Here is a 14,120-nt window from a genome sequence, read left to right on the forward strand (position 1 = left end):
CTCAGTCCAGGCCCTGAGCTGGGCTTCTAGGACAGGCCTTTATGCACCAGTGTGATTATGAGCAGCCGGGTAGGAGCCAGCAGTGTGTCCGTATGTAAGTCACACGGCCTAGGAGATGGGAAGTCCCTGTGATTGGCCTTTGCCGCAAAGTAACTTGCACAGGACAAGGGACTTTGACACAATTTCTGTGTGCACAGTGGATTCTCTGCTGTTTCTTACTAGGGTCAATGGGAAGTACGCATCTTGAGGTGGCGGTTTGAGTAAGTTGGATTTTCACATTCTTGTTTGACCACGCAGCCTGGTTTACTGAAGCCGTCTGGCTGAGGCTTTGACCTCCTTCCCATTTTTTGATTTCCCCAAATCTCTCCTCTGAAGCTTCTCTGAAGCTTCACCTTAACTAGAGGTGCCATTTTCTCTCTTGGTTTGCAAATGTCTGTAAATATCTCTATATAAATCTGTGCAGAAAGAACACACAATATCAAAGCTGCAGGGGCTGTAAAGCTTGGGCAGGTGGATCCTGCATATGTGGGCCCAGGGGCTGGCCCAGGAGGGGAGCTGCCTTACCATCGCCACAGAGTGTGCTCTGGGCAGATGGGCTGTTTGAAGCCTGCTCTTTGTACAGAAGTACCTCTGGAGCATCAGCCCTGCCATCATACCTTGGAGGCCTGTTCTGGCGGTCCCTGTTCTGGGTGCCCTGAGTGTCCAGGTGAATAGGACACCACACTCTTACTTTCCTTGACAAGCTCACAGTTGATGGGGAGCTGGCCGTAAAAGCAAGTAAGAGCAGTAGTATGCTAGGTACTGAGACAGACATCTTCAGGGCGCCACAGGACCCATTGCTCCCAGCTGGTGCCCACCTACTGGAGAAGGGACAAGGCGAGGGGAGGCTGCAGTTGTTGAGGGGAAGGCAAGGGTGCTCCAGGATCAGGAACAAGGGCTCCAAGAGCGGACGCTTTGTGCTCATGCTGGGATGAGCCCGTGGCCAAGGCGGGAGCAGGGGTGAGGTATGTTCTCCCTTTGCCGGATACAGGAAATGCCCGGTTCCTGGGGATACTGGGCTCTGTTCCCGTCTGTGGCTGCAGAGGGTCTGCACTTCGGGGTTGTACTTCAGGTTGATGTGTAAAGGACTGGGGGAGGCCGGGGATGAAGACTGAATGCCTCTGATGAGAAGCATTTCCTGATGCTGGACTGAGGCTAGAAGCTGGGACTGAAGGGCGATCTGGCTAGGGCCCTCCTCTCTGGGCCTGGTGTCCGGGCCCCTGCCAGGACCGAGATTTAGGGCTTCTCTGGGTGGGCCTCACGGGAGCAGAGAGGAACCTTAGCAAAGGGAGACGGAGCCTAGCACCTCTCTTAGGTTGAGATTCCAAGTGGGGCCACTTCCCTTTTCTTTTTCAGAGGGGCCGACCAGAGCCCCAGCCTGGCCTTGGGAAAACATCGGGCCTAGGCTGAGGGCTGAGGTTGCCTCTGGAGTGAGGCCATGGGGGCAGGGGCGTCTGGAGACCTGGGGGCTGTCTTAGGGGTGAGACGCCTAGGGTGTGGAGGAGGAGGGGAAGATGGAAGGACGGCTAATGGGAAGCAGGTGGAAGGGCTGCCTGAGTCCCAGCCAGGGGACAGGCTGGCTGGGATGGCCCAGTCAGTGGGAGAACCCGTCAACTCACAGATAATCCTAGGGAACAGGCTCCGGGATGCCCATTCATATTCATTATGTGTGAAGTGGGCGGTTGTAAAGTTAGCTTTCTCTTCATTTAGCTGTCACTAGACAGAAAAATATGAGCTGTGGGCAGATGCCCCTGGATGGGAGCCAGTAGCTGGTCTCTGGCCTCCCTGTGCCCTCCCCCACCAGGGCCTCCCTCCCGCACAGGGCCCGCTCTGGCCTCTGCCTGCCTCTCCTGCCGTTGCTGCATTGATCTCTGACTCAACTTTAGTTCCTTCTCTTGCCTGTCTTCCCCACTTCTGCTTCCTTTGCTTTCACAGATTCTTTCCTCTTCCCTCTTTCTAAGCTGTGAGAGAGGGAATCATGGTTTTTCTTGACCATCACTCTATCTCTGGCACCCAGCACAAGCGGGCACTCAGTATTTGTAGAACAAACTAATCTTTCTCTCTGCATCTCTCTTAACTTTTGTGAGACAAAAAGTCCAAAATTTTGCTGGCCACTCCTTGGGTGAAGAAACTTCTAGTGCAGTTCTCTTAGCCCTGGAATTAGAAGTGTGGGTTTGTACCCCAGTTCATTATTGCCCAGCTGGGCGAAGGTGGTCCTGTTCAGCAGTAGCTGGGGCTGCCTCTGCTTACTGCCCAGACTCTTCCCTTCCTGATGCACATGGGGCTCGCACCTGGACCTCAGAAGCCAGGCCCTCAAATGAAGGGAAGGGAAGAGAAGGGGGACACTGGTTTCCTCTGGGTGATGCTTGGGCCTTGTCACAGTCACTGTCTTGGCCGGCAAATCCGATCTGATGGATTTGCACTCTCCTTGGGAAGAAGCACGGCCCTGGCCACTGGAATCTCTGTGTGCTTGGGTTTCTCTGGGCCTGGAGGAGGAGGCCTGGGGTCGGGGGAGCTGGGCTGCTAGCTGAGGCTGAGCTGCTCTGAGCAATGTGGTTGTGTTTACTGGGAGGGTGGGAGGGCCAGGCCTGCTTTTTTCCTGCCTTCCAGGAAGATAAGGCAGAAAGCGGGGATGAAGGATAGAATGGGTAATACTCTCAAACCACAAGAAAGAGTCCTGGCTTTCGTCTCTGCCCTACAGCTCAGACATGCTCCTGGGCGTCTGGGAGCAGGGAATGGCCACACCCCCACTACTCTGGGGTCCCAGCCTACGGGAGCTCAGGACCCTCGGTGAGCTCCCCGGACTTCCGTTCCATCTCCCCTCCAGTGTCCGTTCAGCCACAATCTTATTTCAGCTCTCTCACTCCCCTTCCCATGCCACATTTTCCCTTCCAGATGAGCCCAGCAACCCTAGAGCCGGGCTTTTCCCCCTTCCTCCTTGTACCAGCCGAAGCCACAGGGACCCCGAGCAGGTGACAGAGCCAGGCGTGGCACACACTGAGGGCCGGCCGCAGGCGCATCTTCCCCTAGCCTCTAGGATCCCTGCTTGGACCCTGGGCACAGACCAGCCTTAGAGCAACCAAGTGCCAAACCCTGAGGATACACAATCACCTGGTATAAAAAATACTGCCACCTTTATTATTATGCTGGGCAGCACATTTTTTACAAAAGTACCTTTACAAAAGTGGGGTTTGGAATCTCAGGGGTTGAGTCTGTGGAAATCTGTTTTATTCTTACCAACAGCCAGTGAGTAAACCAAGGGAGCCTAAGGTTTCTATGGCATTGCTCTGGCCTGATCTCATGGAAGAGAATCCAAATATTTGGTGATTTCTGGTGGAGTTTCTGCCCCTTGGAGGGGTAAGAGGACTCCATAGCATGTTGCAGGAGGGGGCACATGTTGCAGGACAAGAGTAGAGATGGCTGAGCAGGGGAGAAGGGGTACCTTTTACACTGACCTCCAGTTTACAGGCCCTTGTCAGCGCTAGATGCTGGGTGCACGCCCCCTTGTGGTGGGAGGGGGAAGTGAGGCCGGCCCTAGGCTGTCATACAAGACTGGTTTCCCCTAAGAGGCAGGGAGCGCCGCCCAGTTCAACCTGTTTCGTCCTCCCATTTTCCTGCATTCCCTGAATGAAGTGCCAGTTAAGTTGTTTCAGCTGGAGGGATGACAGTTAAACTCAGACAAAGTCTGAAGGAAGCAGGGCAGTATCTTTTTCCCTCTGGCCCAGGGTTTGGGGGAGGGGACCCAGTGTGTGGTAGGAAGAGTCCTACCTGCTTTGAAGCCCCTTTTCTCCTGGGCAGCCTCACCTTATTCTAACAGAAAAGATTCTGTAGCTTGTTCCCTGCGGAAGCCTGAGGGTCCCAGCTGCTCTGCCGGGGCCTCCAGGAACCATCTGGGCCTTGGAGGCAGAGGTGTGTCCTCTCTGGCATCCAGGCCGGGGTGGGGTGGGAGCAGCTGGAAACAGAAACGGGGTTGGGCAGCTCAGTCTGCATGTCCACGTGACAGATCATGTGGTCCAGTTCAGCAGGCTGGGTGGCTCCTTGGACTTCACCCTGAGTGAGATGAGGCTTGGAGACTTATAGTCGCCATCCGGGGAGGGCTCAAAGCTGGGGCCCCCTAGGGCAGGGGAAAAGCCATGGATGGAGTAGATGCCAGGGTGGGCTCCAGGAGAGGCTGGTACCCCCATGAAGCCAGCCACATTCCCATGAGAGTGGGAGTATGGAGACATGCATGGGGAGGGGATGCCCTCTGGAGACATGAGGCAGGGCCCCCTGGGGCTCCCAGACCCTGGACTGGGCCACAGGGAGTTCTGCAGCTGAAAAGAGAGAAGGAAAAAGAAAACCCATGAATCAGGAGCCTGGGGGGCCCTCCTTACCTAGGGACTCTCTCTTTGCCCTTACGGCTCCGGAAACTTTACAAGAAAACTCCACTTGGTCCAGGTCTAGAATCTGCTCCCTCCTGCCCCCAACACTTGCAGTGGCATCTCAGAAGGCCCCTGCCATTACATCTCAAAATGAGATTTCCTCTGGTGATTCCTTTGTACCAACTGCTCTGCATACACCATTCATGAGACTGGTAAGAGCCCATTTTGCAGAGGAAGAAGTGATTTACCCACCATCACTTGGAGCCCTAATGCTGCTCCAGGTCTCCCTGGGACCACAGTTCACACTCTTGCTGGCTTCCCCATGGAATTGCCAGGCCCCGAGTCTGGGTGGGGAGGGGTCTCACCTGGGGATGGCTGTCGGTTCGGGGCAGCATGGAGATGTCATAGGCAGACGTGAAGGGGTTCCGCCCCTCCTGGATCTTCCCATAACGCTCACGCTTCCGCCACTTGGCTCTGCGGTTCTGAAACCAGACCTGGGGGCAGGTTGGGAGAGGTTGAGGGGGTGATAAAGCAGCCCTGAGGCGTGGAGCCCACTGGGGAGACAGTTGATGGTTGCATTCTCTTGTGGGGTGGTGGGGAGCTGGCTCCAGGCTGGAGGATCTTGAGTTGCAGGAGCTTATAAATTCACATCATCCTCAGGGCCAGCGAGGGAGCTGGGATGGGGCCTAAGAGAGGCCCAAGCCCAGAGCGGGTTTATTGGCCCCATAGGCCCTCCCCCGCTCCCGTGCTGAGTCACTCTCTGGTTCTCCAGCCTGGCTGTGTCTGGTAAGGGTATCGTTGGGGTCCGTGGCCTCAGAGGCCCTGGACCAGTACACATATGCTGGGTGTCTAGCCCCCCTGCCTCATCTCTTTCCCAGTGTTCCCACCTTACTGCATCTGAGAAATCTTAAAGATATTTCTGTTTGGGTCCTGCTTCTGCTTAAACTCTCAGAGGCTCCCTGGAGACCTCGGCCGAGAGCCCAGCTCCTTCACAAGGCCCCTTGGCACTGACCCCTGCCCGTCCCCACAGCCTCATCTCCTGTCAGGCAACAACACTCAGTTCTTCTTAGCTGCCTCTCACCCCAGCTCGCCTTTAAAACACTGCTCTCTTACTCCTCCTGCCTTTGCCCACGTTTTCCCTGCCTGCGCTACCCATCCCCACCACACACATACAACTGAGCTGGATATCCTCCACTGGACTTCCTAAATACGCAAGCTTTGCTCTCATTATACTTACCACATCCCACTACCATTATCTGGTTTGGAATCCGTCTTTCCCATTCATTTGTGAGCTCTTGGCGGGTGGGGTGGCATACCTGTGTGCTGTGCGCATATCTGGGGTGGATTTGTCATCTGGTGTGTGCCCTATGTGTGTTGGTGCACATATTGTGTATTTCTATCATTTAATAAACTTTTATGTGTCAGGCTCTAGGCTAGACATTGGCAATATCAAAACCAAACCAAACCCCCAAAATCCTCCTGCTTTCCAGGGATTTAGCTGGGAGCCACAACAAAAGAAGCTGCGAGTGTGTAAAAGTAACCCTACCTGAGTCCCTCACTCCCCACACCGCCTCTCATGCAGGCAGGATCCCAGAGCAGGCCTGGGGCAAGGCTGAGGAAGGACCCACAACTGCCTCTCCTTTCCCTACTCTCCCTTCCCTGCAGGAGATGAAAGAGCCTGGAGTTGCTGATCACTTTTCTGGGAATTCTTCCCTGTCACCACCCCGCTCTCCCCTCCTCGCTCTGAACCTGCCCCCTGCACTGTCCCGTGTGTGGTCCCCTTATTCCTCCCAACGGGCTGAGGTCCATGCGTGGTGTCACGCGTCTGCCAAGCATCCCTACTCTTGGGCCTCAGTCATCACTGAAGCTTCTAGACTAGGTCTGGGGGGCCTTGTGGCCACGCCTCCACGCTTTTAGGGTTGAAAAGGCCTAGAAGAGCAGTGGGGGAAGTGTGCTTCGCTTCCCCAAAGCAGTTGCACCGGGGCAGCTATTCAGAGTCCCCCCACCCCCACTAAGGCCTGCTGGGGTGTCTGGATAGGTGACATTTGGAATTCTACGGCTTATGTGGTCTGGGGTTACCTTGAATGCTGGGCCTCTTACCCTGATGGCCCCAGGCCCTGAGGAGCCCGGGGGAACAGTTCTGGAAGTCTGGTTTGGGTTCCACCTGGTAGGAACACGGAAGCAGGAAGACCCAGCAGAGAAGGGGAAACAGCCCAACTCCCTCTGATCCTATGTTGAATCCAGCTGTAGGGCCTTCTCTGCTAGGCCGCAGCTGGCCTCTTTATAGACTGACTGCTGGTTCCCATATTCTGCCAGAGCTGGCCCCTGCCCCAGTGCCCTCGGAGCCGCTGGAGGGGCCCCACCCAGATTGTGTCTCCTCTGCCAGGAGAGGGACCGTCCTCTGCTTAGAGGTCACCTCCTCACCTTTCCCAAGAGGCCCAGACCCAAGCCTTCTCCCGGTGCCTCTTGTTTGGCATCAGGGAGCCTGCTGCATATCGAGCAGGTTCAGAGCAAGGCAGCAGTGACCATCTTCCTCTTGGGCCAGACTCTTACTGAAGCCTCCTTTTCCATCCCCACCTCCTGTCCGCCACCTTCATGTTCTTGCTCGCTTCCAGCATGCCTTGGACATGGATTCCCTTCCCTTCGTCCTTTCCCAGCATTCCTCCATCCTCCCACCCCGTCCACACAGGCTGGGCTCCACCCTAGTGAAGCTGGCAACAGCCCCATCCCGCCCCGGGGCCTGATTTCTGTTGGGGAAGAGTTTGTTGTGGGCAGGGGCTCCCAGACAGGCTCTCCCAACCACAGTCTGGGAGTTGGCAGGACTGAGGTCACTGGTTCAGGATGGCTTTAAGCATCACCGATCCTGAGACCACCCCCCCCCCCCAGCAGGGACCCTCCCCACTCTGGGCAGCTACCTTGGGAGAAGCCCGGATTCGTGTTTTAACATTTCACGTCTTCCAAAATGCACACATCTGTGATCCTCAAAGATACTCCTTATGTAGGTAGTACTATCATTCCCTTTTCTTAAATTGGGAAACCAAGACAGAGATTCAGTGACATGCCCCAAGTCACCTGGTCAGCTAGAAGTGGCAGAGTTAGGACTCCCATACAGGTCTTTTGACTCCAGGAGCCCGTCACCCCCATCCCATGCAGGAGCCTCAACTTGGGCCGCAAGCCTGTGGCTGCAACAGAGCAGGGCGTGGAGGGGAGCCCAGGAGGGCCGACGGGGGCAGGCCGACTCTGTGTGGTGCCAGCGTCCACCTCTCCCAGCCCCTCCGTGGCCCGGCTTATGGTCTGGATGGTTGAGGCAGCCAGAGAGTCCTGTGGCCGGGGTGCCCTCACCTGTACCCGGGCCTCGGTGAGGTCCGTGCGCAGAGCCAGCTGCTCCCGGGCATACACATCAGGGTAGTGGGTTTTCTGGAAGACTTTCTCCAGCTCCTCCAGCTGGAACGTGCTGAAGGTCGTGCGGTTACGGCGCTTCTTGCTCTTGTTCTTGGCCAACTCCATGGAGTCAGGGAGTCCCGGGGACAGAGGGACACGCAGGCTGGCCAAGCAGGGGCCTGGGGAGCCTGGCAAGTTAGAGGGCCCGTCTCGGGGGCCCCCTCGGCAGTCCAAGGGCAGCTGGGGGAAGCTGGCAGCTTTGGAGGCCTTCTCCTCAGCTGCAATGGAAAACACAAAAAGGAGGATGGAAACCGAACCGGGGGGTTTTGTGGGTGGAATAGAGGGAGGGGGAAGAACGTTGACGCTTCAGTCCCCGCCTCCCCCTTCCTTTTTCCTCCCGTCCTCCTGGCAGCCACCCTTCAAGGGAGCCTGGCATTCGGAGGCCTGCCTGCTGAGCCTCCAGCTGGGGAGGGGGCCCTGGGGAGCCATGTGCTCTGTGGTCTGGGTGGATCTGCTGGGGACGGAGGGGGGTTCATTTCGGGGAAGTAGTCTGTGGTGGCGCGTCCCACAGGGTGTGGAGGTACCAGGATGGATGCCATGGCAGGGCCTAGCACGGGGGCGGGAAGTGGGGGTGGCCTCCTTGACCCTGACTCTGCAGGCCTTGGCTCCCATGCCCATGCCTCTGCTCCAGGACTGGATAGGGACAGGGATGCTCAGACCACCTTTGGCCGATCTGGCTGGGCCTTATTCTCTGAACCCCAAGTCTCAGGACAATGTCAAATCCCCCTGCCGTGGGGTATGAAAGGCAAGATGGGGCAAAGAAGCTTCAAGAAGGATTGTCAAATTCCTCTGAAAATACTGATGTTTGGGCAAGGACTTAAGCTCCAGCATTAGAGAGCAGGAGACAGAGACAGGCTATGCTCGGAAAAGGAGAGGTAGGGGACAGTGGAAACCGGGCACAGTTCCATAGCCCATCATTCTTGTCATCGTCTGCCCCTCCCCTCCGCAGGAGTTTCTGACGGCTCCCCCATTGCCCACGATTAACAAGCAGCCCCACTCTGACGTGCTAGCCCTCACTCAGGAAACTTGATGGAGCTCTACCATAACTGGGGCATGGTGAAAAATAGGTCACCCTGATCACCCCGCCCTCTCCCTCTGGCAAGGACCCCCAGCAGCGTCGCCATGAAATCTCTTCTTAACAGTCCTCTGGAATGGCAGAAGCAGCGCCACAAAGATGCCCCACTGATTCACACAGCCTCTTCCCTGGCCCCAGGTCCATCCCCAGTGGGGGCCTGGCCCCCAGGAGGCCCAGTGAGCTGGCACCAAGAGGCAGTTTCTTTCCCAGGACTTAGTGTTGGGATCACAGCTTGGGGGGTGGGGGGCGGGGGTGGGGATAGAACTGGAGAGATGGGCTCTGGGGTTCTGGGTCTGACGAGTCCCTGTCTGACTGTGGAGGACAAGTTGGGCAAGGCCCCCCCCCCCCCAGCTGGAAGGTGGTGGGTGACCTCCCAGGACCACCCAGGCCGTGAAATAAGCTACGCTTCATGAGTGTGTCCTGGAGGCCGGGGAGAGTCAGGTAGTGTCTGCTCTCAGGCCAGTGCATAGTGACAGCCCAGACACCAGGCTTCTTTCATAATTCAGGTGGAGCATAGGTGGGGAAAATGCTTCAGTCCCTGACTTCTATTCCTGGGCAACACATTTTGGTTCTGGGGTAGTTCCACCTGGTAGGACCTGAGGAAGGAGAACTCAATGGAAGTTAAACCAAATAATTTTAAATGGTCTGGAAGACCAGGGAGACTGGGAGGGGGCACTGTGCACACAGCAGGCCTGAGAGGGAGGGTTCTCGGTATCTTGGATTCAGAGGGAGGGACAGCTGGACTCCAGGCGGAAAAGGGCAAGGGTGGCTCAGGGACGGGGTCAGAGGAGCACTGATGTCACTGCAGAGGGCTCCCCAAAGCTCTGGGGCTGGCTCATCTGCCTCTTGGGCCCTCAGTGACTATCTCAATAGGATCTGCCCAGATTGGAAGTGATCAGACCTGGAGCTCTGGGACTTGCCCTCTTGACCTTAAGCCACCTAGCTACCAGGGTAAAGGATGAAAATGCAGCAGGCCGTCTCAGAATAGCTATCCAAAAACAGAGCCAAGCCTGCTGGCCTCCTGGGACGTGACCTCCCAGGACTGCCCATTCTGCAGCCCTCTCAGAGGACCACAGAACTTCTTCCCTTTTCATTGCCGTTGTCCTGGAACCTCCATCCGCCTGGAGGACTCCAGTGTAAGGGCAGCAGTCCCGCACTTTGGAGACAGGGGCACGCCTCATAGAACACCAAGCGGCCTCCCGAGGAGCAAGGCCCGGAAGAGGAAAGAGATGGAGGTGGGCTAAGTGAAGGGCAGCGATCAAAGAAAGGCAGAGCTGGAACAGAAGCCCGCAGCTTGAATCTAAGCTCATCAGGGGAAAGGTGCACTGTGAACCCGGTGCATGTTTAAGACGTGCACAGGCTCTGTACAGGAGTCACTTGCACCTGGTGGGGACACTGGCTGATTAAGAGGGTAGTGCTCCCGTTGGAGACAGGAAGCCTTGGAGCTCAGCACTGGGGTGTCCGTGGCCTGCACAACCGCAGAACCACAGCAGCAGTCTGTTGGGCCTGAAAGACAAGAACCAGCAGAGCTCTGTCCCTGACTGGGCTCTCACACCCCGGGCACTCTCCCACGCGGGGGGCTGCCAGAGCCCCTACTAGCGGCTGCCTCGAAGCCTTGGCAGCTCGGGAGCCGCACGGCTCGGGCTGCCTACCGGGAGCCCCACTGGCCCCATGGATGGCGTCCATCGACGCCGCAGGACCAGCCATCCGGCTTTCAGCTTTCGCGGCAGCCTTGCTCCGCGCGCGCCCTTCCCCAAGCGACCCGCAGAGCGCTCTGAAGCCTGGGCTTCCGCTGCTCCGGCTGAATATCCGAAGCTGGTGTGGACCTACACGCCGTTTGTAAACCCCCAGTGGGGCCTTGGTGCTCTCCCTCGAGGTTCCCAGCCTTGCCCTAGAGGCCTCAGCGGGGGCCAACGGCTGAGGACTCTTCTCGAAGTCCGCGGCCGGCCCGGAGACCGCGGTCAGCCTGGTTATCCGGCTCAGGGCCTCAGCGGCGGCGGGCGCGTTCCGAGATCAAGAAGCCAAGCTAGGGGACAGACCCCGGCAGAGCAGGAAGGAACAGCCAGGCACTTCTCCGTCCCTCTGAGCAGCCACGCGCTGAGGGCGCGAAGATGGCTGGCGCCGCCAGGACGCGACCGCGGTGCAGACCAGGGCTGGGCGCTCTCCGCACAGGGCGGCCAAGGGCTGGAGAGGAGCGCCGTGCCAGGCTCTCGAGCGCGCAATTGCCCGGCCTCGCAAGGATCGCGCAGCAGATGGGCGCAGCTGCGCGCTCACTGGTCTGAACTGGAAACGCTCGGAGCTCGTTATTTTAAAAGCCAAGAAATTAAGCGGGTTCCCCCTTTGACCAACATTTCCCACCAAGCAGACCGCGCGGCCCCAGTCCTCGGGGCTGTCCCTCCCTAGCAGCCCAGCTCTGCCACAGGGACGCAGGCCACCCGCCCGCCTGCCGAGTTCAGGCCAGGGCACTGGGGAGGCCAGGGCACCGAGGAATCCAGTGGCGGCCGGGGTCTCTACCCAGACTCGGCTCGCACCCGCCGCACCTCCTTTTCGTTTGGTCTGTCCTCTGCTCAGCTGGAATCGTTCATTTCCTTCTCCCACTTGTTCCCATTTTGCTATTTTCTACTCTTTTAGGATGTCCTCTTTTTCTTTCGTATTGTCTGCTGCTTCTCTCTTCCTCCGTTCCCTCCTTCTCCATTTACCCGCTTCGTTCGATCCTCCCCTTGCTTTCTTTTTTTCATTCGTTCATTTATTCCTTTCCGTTCTGCCCAGTTCGCCGACCGCGTTTTAGCTCTCCTCCGTTCCTCTCTCCTCTGTTGTTTTGTCCAATTTCCTTTTCCCTCTTTTTGGTGGTTGTTTACACTTTTTGGTTTTCTTTCCACGCATTTCGTTGTGAACACCCTCGCCGTCGCTAGATTCCTCCCCGTCCGCTCGTTCTGCTCCAGCGCTCTCCGTAGTTTGCTCGGCGCTGGGGCCGGGGCCGGTTGCGATCCTGGCGGTCCGTGCGGGATCCGTCGCGCCCAGCAGGGACTCGGACCTGCAGGGTGGGTCCTGCCGGACGCGGCGCACCAAGCCAGGCCGGGTACCTGTCCCCGGCGGTGCTCACGGCGCTGCGCGGCCGCCGCCGTCTGTCTGGGATCAGAGGAGCCAGGCCAACTGCTTCTCATTAAGTCCCAACTGTGGTTTTTATCAGGAGAGCCTCTTTCAAAGGGCACAGACACGAAGCTCCGCGGACTCGCTCATTTCCTCCGCTGACCCCCACACACCTCCCAGCCCTCCCCTACACATTCCCACCGCCCCGACTGGGCGAAGGCCCGAGCTGCCTGGCCTCTCCGAGGAGGCCCGCGAGGCGCCAGCGGGGCGGAGGCGGGTTGCAGCCGATCTCGGAGGATCCAGCTCTGGGCCTAAGCTGCGGGATGCGGCAGCAAAGATGAGGCGGGCGCGGGCACCGACATTTCCACAGGTCAGCCGGTGCAGCGGGCGGCGGCGGGGTTGAGAACCCGCCCGCCAGGCCCCGGAGTTCAGGCGTGTTCTTGGGAGACGGAGCGGTCCAACTGGCCTTAGTGAATAGGGCACTGGCCCAGGAGCCGGAGGCACCCAGGGGTTAGGCCCGCTCCCGACGGCCCCGCGGTGACGATCCAGTGCGAGGAAGCCAAGACTGCGAGAAGGGCGGCCATCGCCGTGCATAACGACGGGGAGGCCAGGTTAGTCTGGGAAATAAGAACACAGTTATTCCGTATTGAGAACGGCCCCGGCACTGCGGCACTAGCCGCGGCCACTGCGCCGAGCGCCTAAGGCGCAGGCAGCAGCGCCTTTCCCGGGGAGGCCAGGCCGCAGCCCTCGGCTGAGTCCCGGCTTGGCCACTGTAGGTCGGGGCCAGCCTCAGGGCCCTCAGCGGGCGCCAGACACAAAAGCCGCGCTTCTCTCCCCGAATGCGGGCCAAGAGTTAAGTGTGGCGCCCGGGCCCTGGGCCCGGTCCGGGCTTCTGGGTCGGTGTCAGTTCCGGCCAAGCACGATCTCTCTTTCCCGGTGCCGGCCGCCTTCGGGCCCGAGTGGGCCCCGGGCCGTCGCCACTCCACCCTCTCTCGACCTCCCGCCTCCCATTCCCGCCACCAGAGGCACGCGTGGCTCTGCCTCCCGCACCGCGCGGGCTTTCGCCCGGCCGGGACCAGCACCGGTCCGGCTTCAGAGGGAGCCGTGGCGAAGGGCGAGAGAGGTAAAAAGTTAAGAATAGGCGAGCGGGAGAGGGAAGCGGAGAGGCCCCTGCGGGCCCGGGGATGGAAGACGGAGAGCTGGTAGGGGCTGCGCGCTACGCCCCGCGCCGCGCTTTACCTTCCGCGGGGCCCTCGTAGAAGTGGCCGCCGTTGAGCGCCGGGCTGGGGCCGAGGTCCTGCAGGTACTTGGCGGGCGGCTTGGCCGGCTCCGGGAGGTAGGGCTCCAGGGGCCCGCAGGCCGGAAAGCGGGTCAGCCGTGGGCCGCGGGGTGGCGCAGGGTGCAGGTGAGGCGCGGCGGCCGGGGTCCCCTGGGGGCCCGGAGGCTCATCCCCGGCGGCCGCGTAGGGGCGAGGCCCGGGCCCCACGCCGAAAGGCGCGCAGCTCTCCGGGTCCATGCCGGCTCGGGGCACACAGGCCGCCGGGGGCTCCGGGGCTCGCGCTGCCCGCGCGGCCTGTGAGCGCCCGCCAAGGGGGAGGGACCTGGGCGCGGGGGCGCGGAGCCCCCGGGAGCGGCGCGCGCCGCGGGGGGCGGGGGACAGGGGAGGGGGCCGCACTCTGACTTAATGCTGGAACCATCCACGTCACGTGCGGCCCCGCGCGGGTTAACCCCTCGGAGCCCGGGAGTCCCCTGATTCACTCCAGTCGCGGTATCAGAAGCAGTTGGAGAAGGGGAGGAAACCACCCCCTCTCGAGGGCAGGGTCCTTTTTGTCTGCCCATCTTGGTGAGTCCCTTGTTTAGAGCAGCACCCTTGGCCCTGATATCTGGCCTGGAGGCCCTTGACCCTGGAGGGGTGAGGCAGTTCAGGGGTAGAGACCACCTCCACCCACAACAAATACTTTTAGGCCTGGTCTCCTGACATTAGCCTGGGATAATGGCCAGGCAGCAGGTAGGAGCTGGGCTGGGACTTCATCTAACTCTCCTTACTGGGAGTTGGAAAAACTTGCCTCCAGCAAAAACACCTCCGTTAGAGAGCTCTTGTTTCGGGGAGAGGA

The 14,120-nt window shown here is 59.2% G+C and overlaps 1 protein-coding gene across 1 annotated transcript; it reads right to left on the reverse strand.

The window, feature by feature from the left end:
- Nucleotides 1–4,043: 4,043 nt before the first annotated feature.
- Nucleotides 4,044–13,522, reverse strand: ALX3 (ALX homeobox 3). Its single transcript, XM_032651153.1, has 4 exons — nt 13,246–13,522; nt 7,743–8,059; nt 4,766–4,894; nt 4,044–4,352 (listed from the first exon to the last, which is right to left on the reverse strand). Exons 1-4 carry the CDS (start codon nt 13,520–13,522, stop codon nt 4,044–4,046), a joined length of 1,032 nt encoding a protein of 343 aa, XP_032507044.1.
- Between the last annotated feature and the right edge of the window lie 598 nt (nt 13,523–14,120).

Source organism: Phocoena sinus, chromosome 1 (genome assembly GCF_008692025.1).
Source record: "Phocoena sinus isolate mPhoSin1 chromosome 1, mPhoSin1.pri, whole genome shotgun sequence".
Lineage (NCBI taxonomy): Eukaryota > Metazoa > Chordata > Mammalia > Artiodactyla > Phocoenidae > Phocoena > Phocoena sinus.

Excerpts from the sequence above, each read along its gene's own strand:
- ALX3 (XM_032651153.1), bottom strand. The coding sequence starts at position 13,522 with ATGGACCCGGAGAGCTGCGCGCCTTTCGGCGTGGGGCCCGGGCCTCGC. Across the intron at positions 4,895-7,742 it reads TCACCGAGGCCCGGGTACAG|GTCTGGTTTCAGAACCGCAG; the intron begins GTGAGGGCACCC and ends ACCTGCCCCCAG. Across the intron at positions 4,353-4,765 it reads GAACCGACAGCCATCCCCAG|CTGCAGAACTCCCTGTGGCC; the intron begins GTGAGACCCCTC and ends CTCTCTTTTCAG.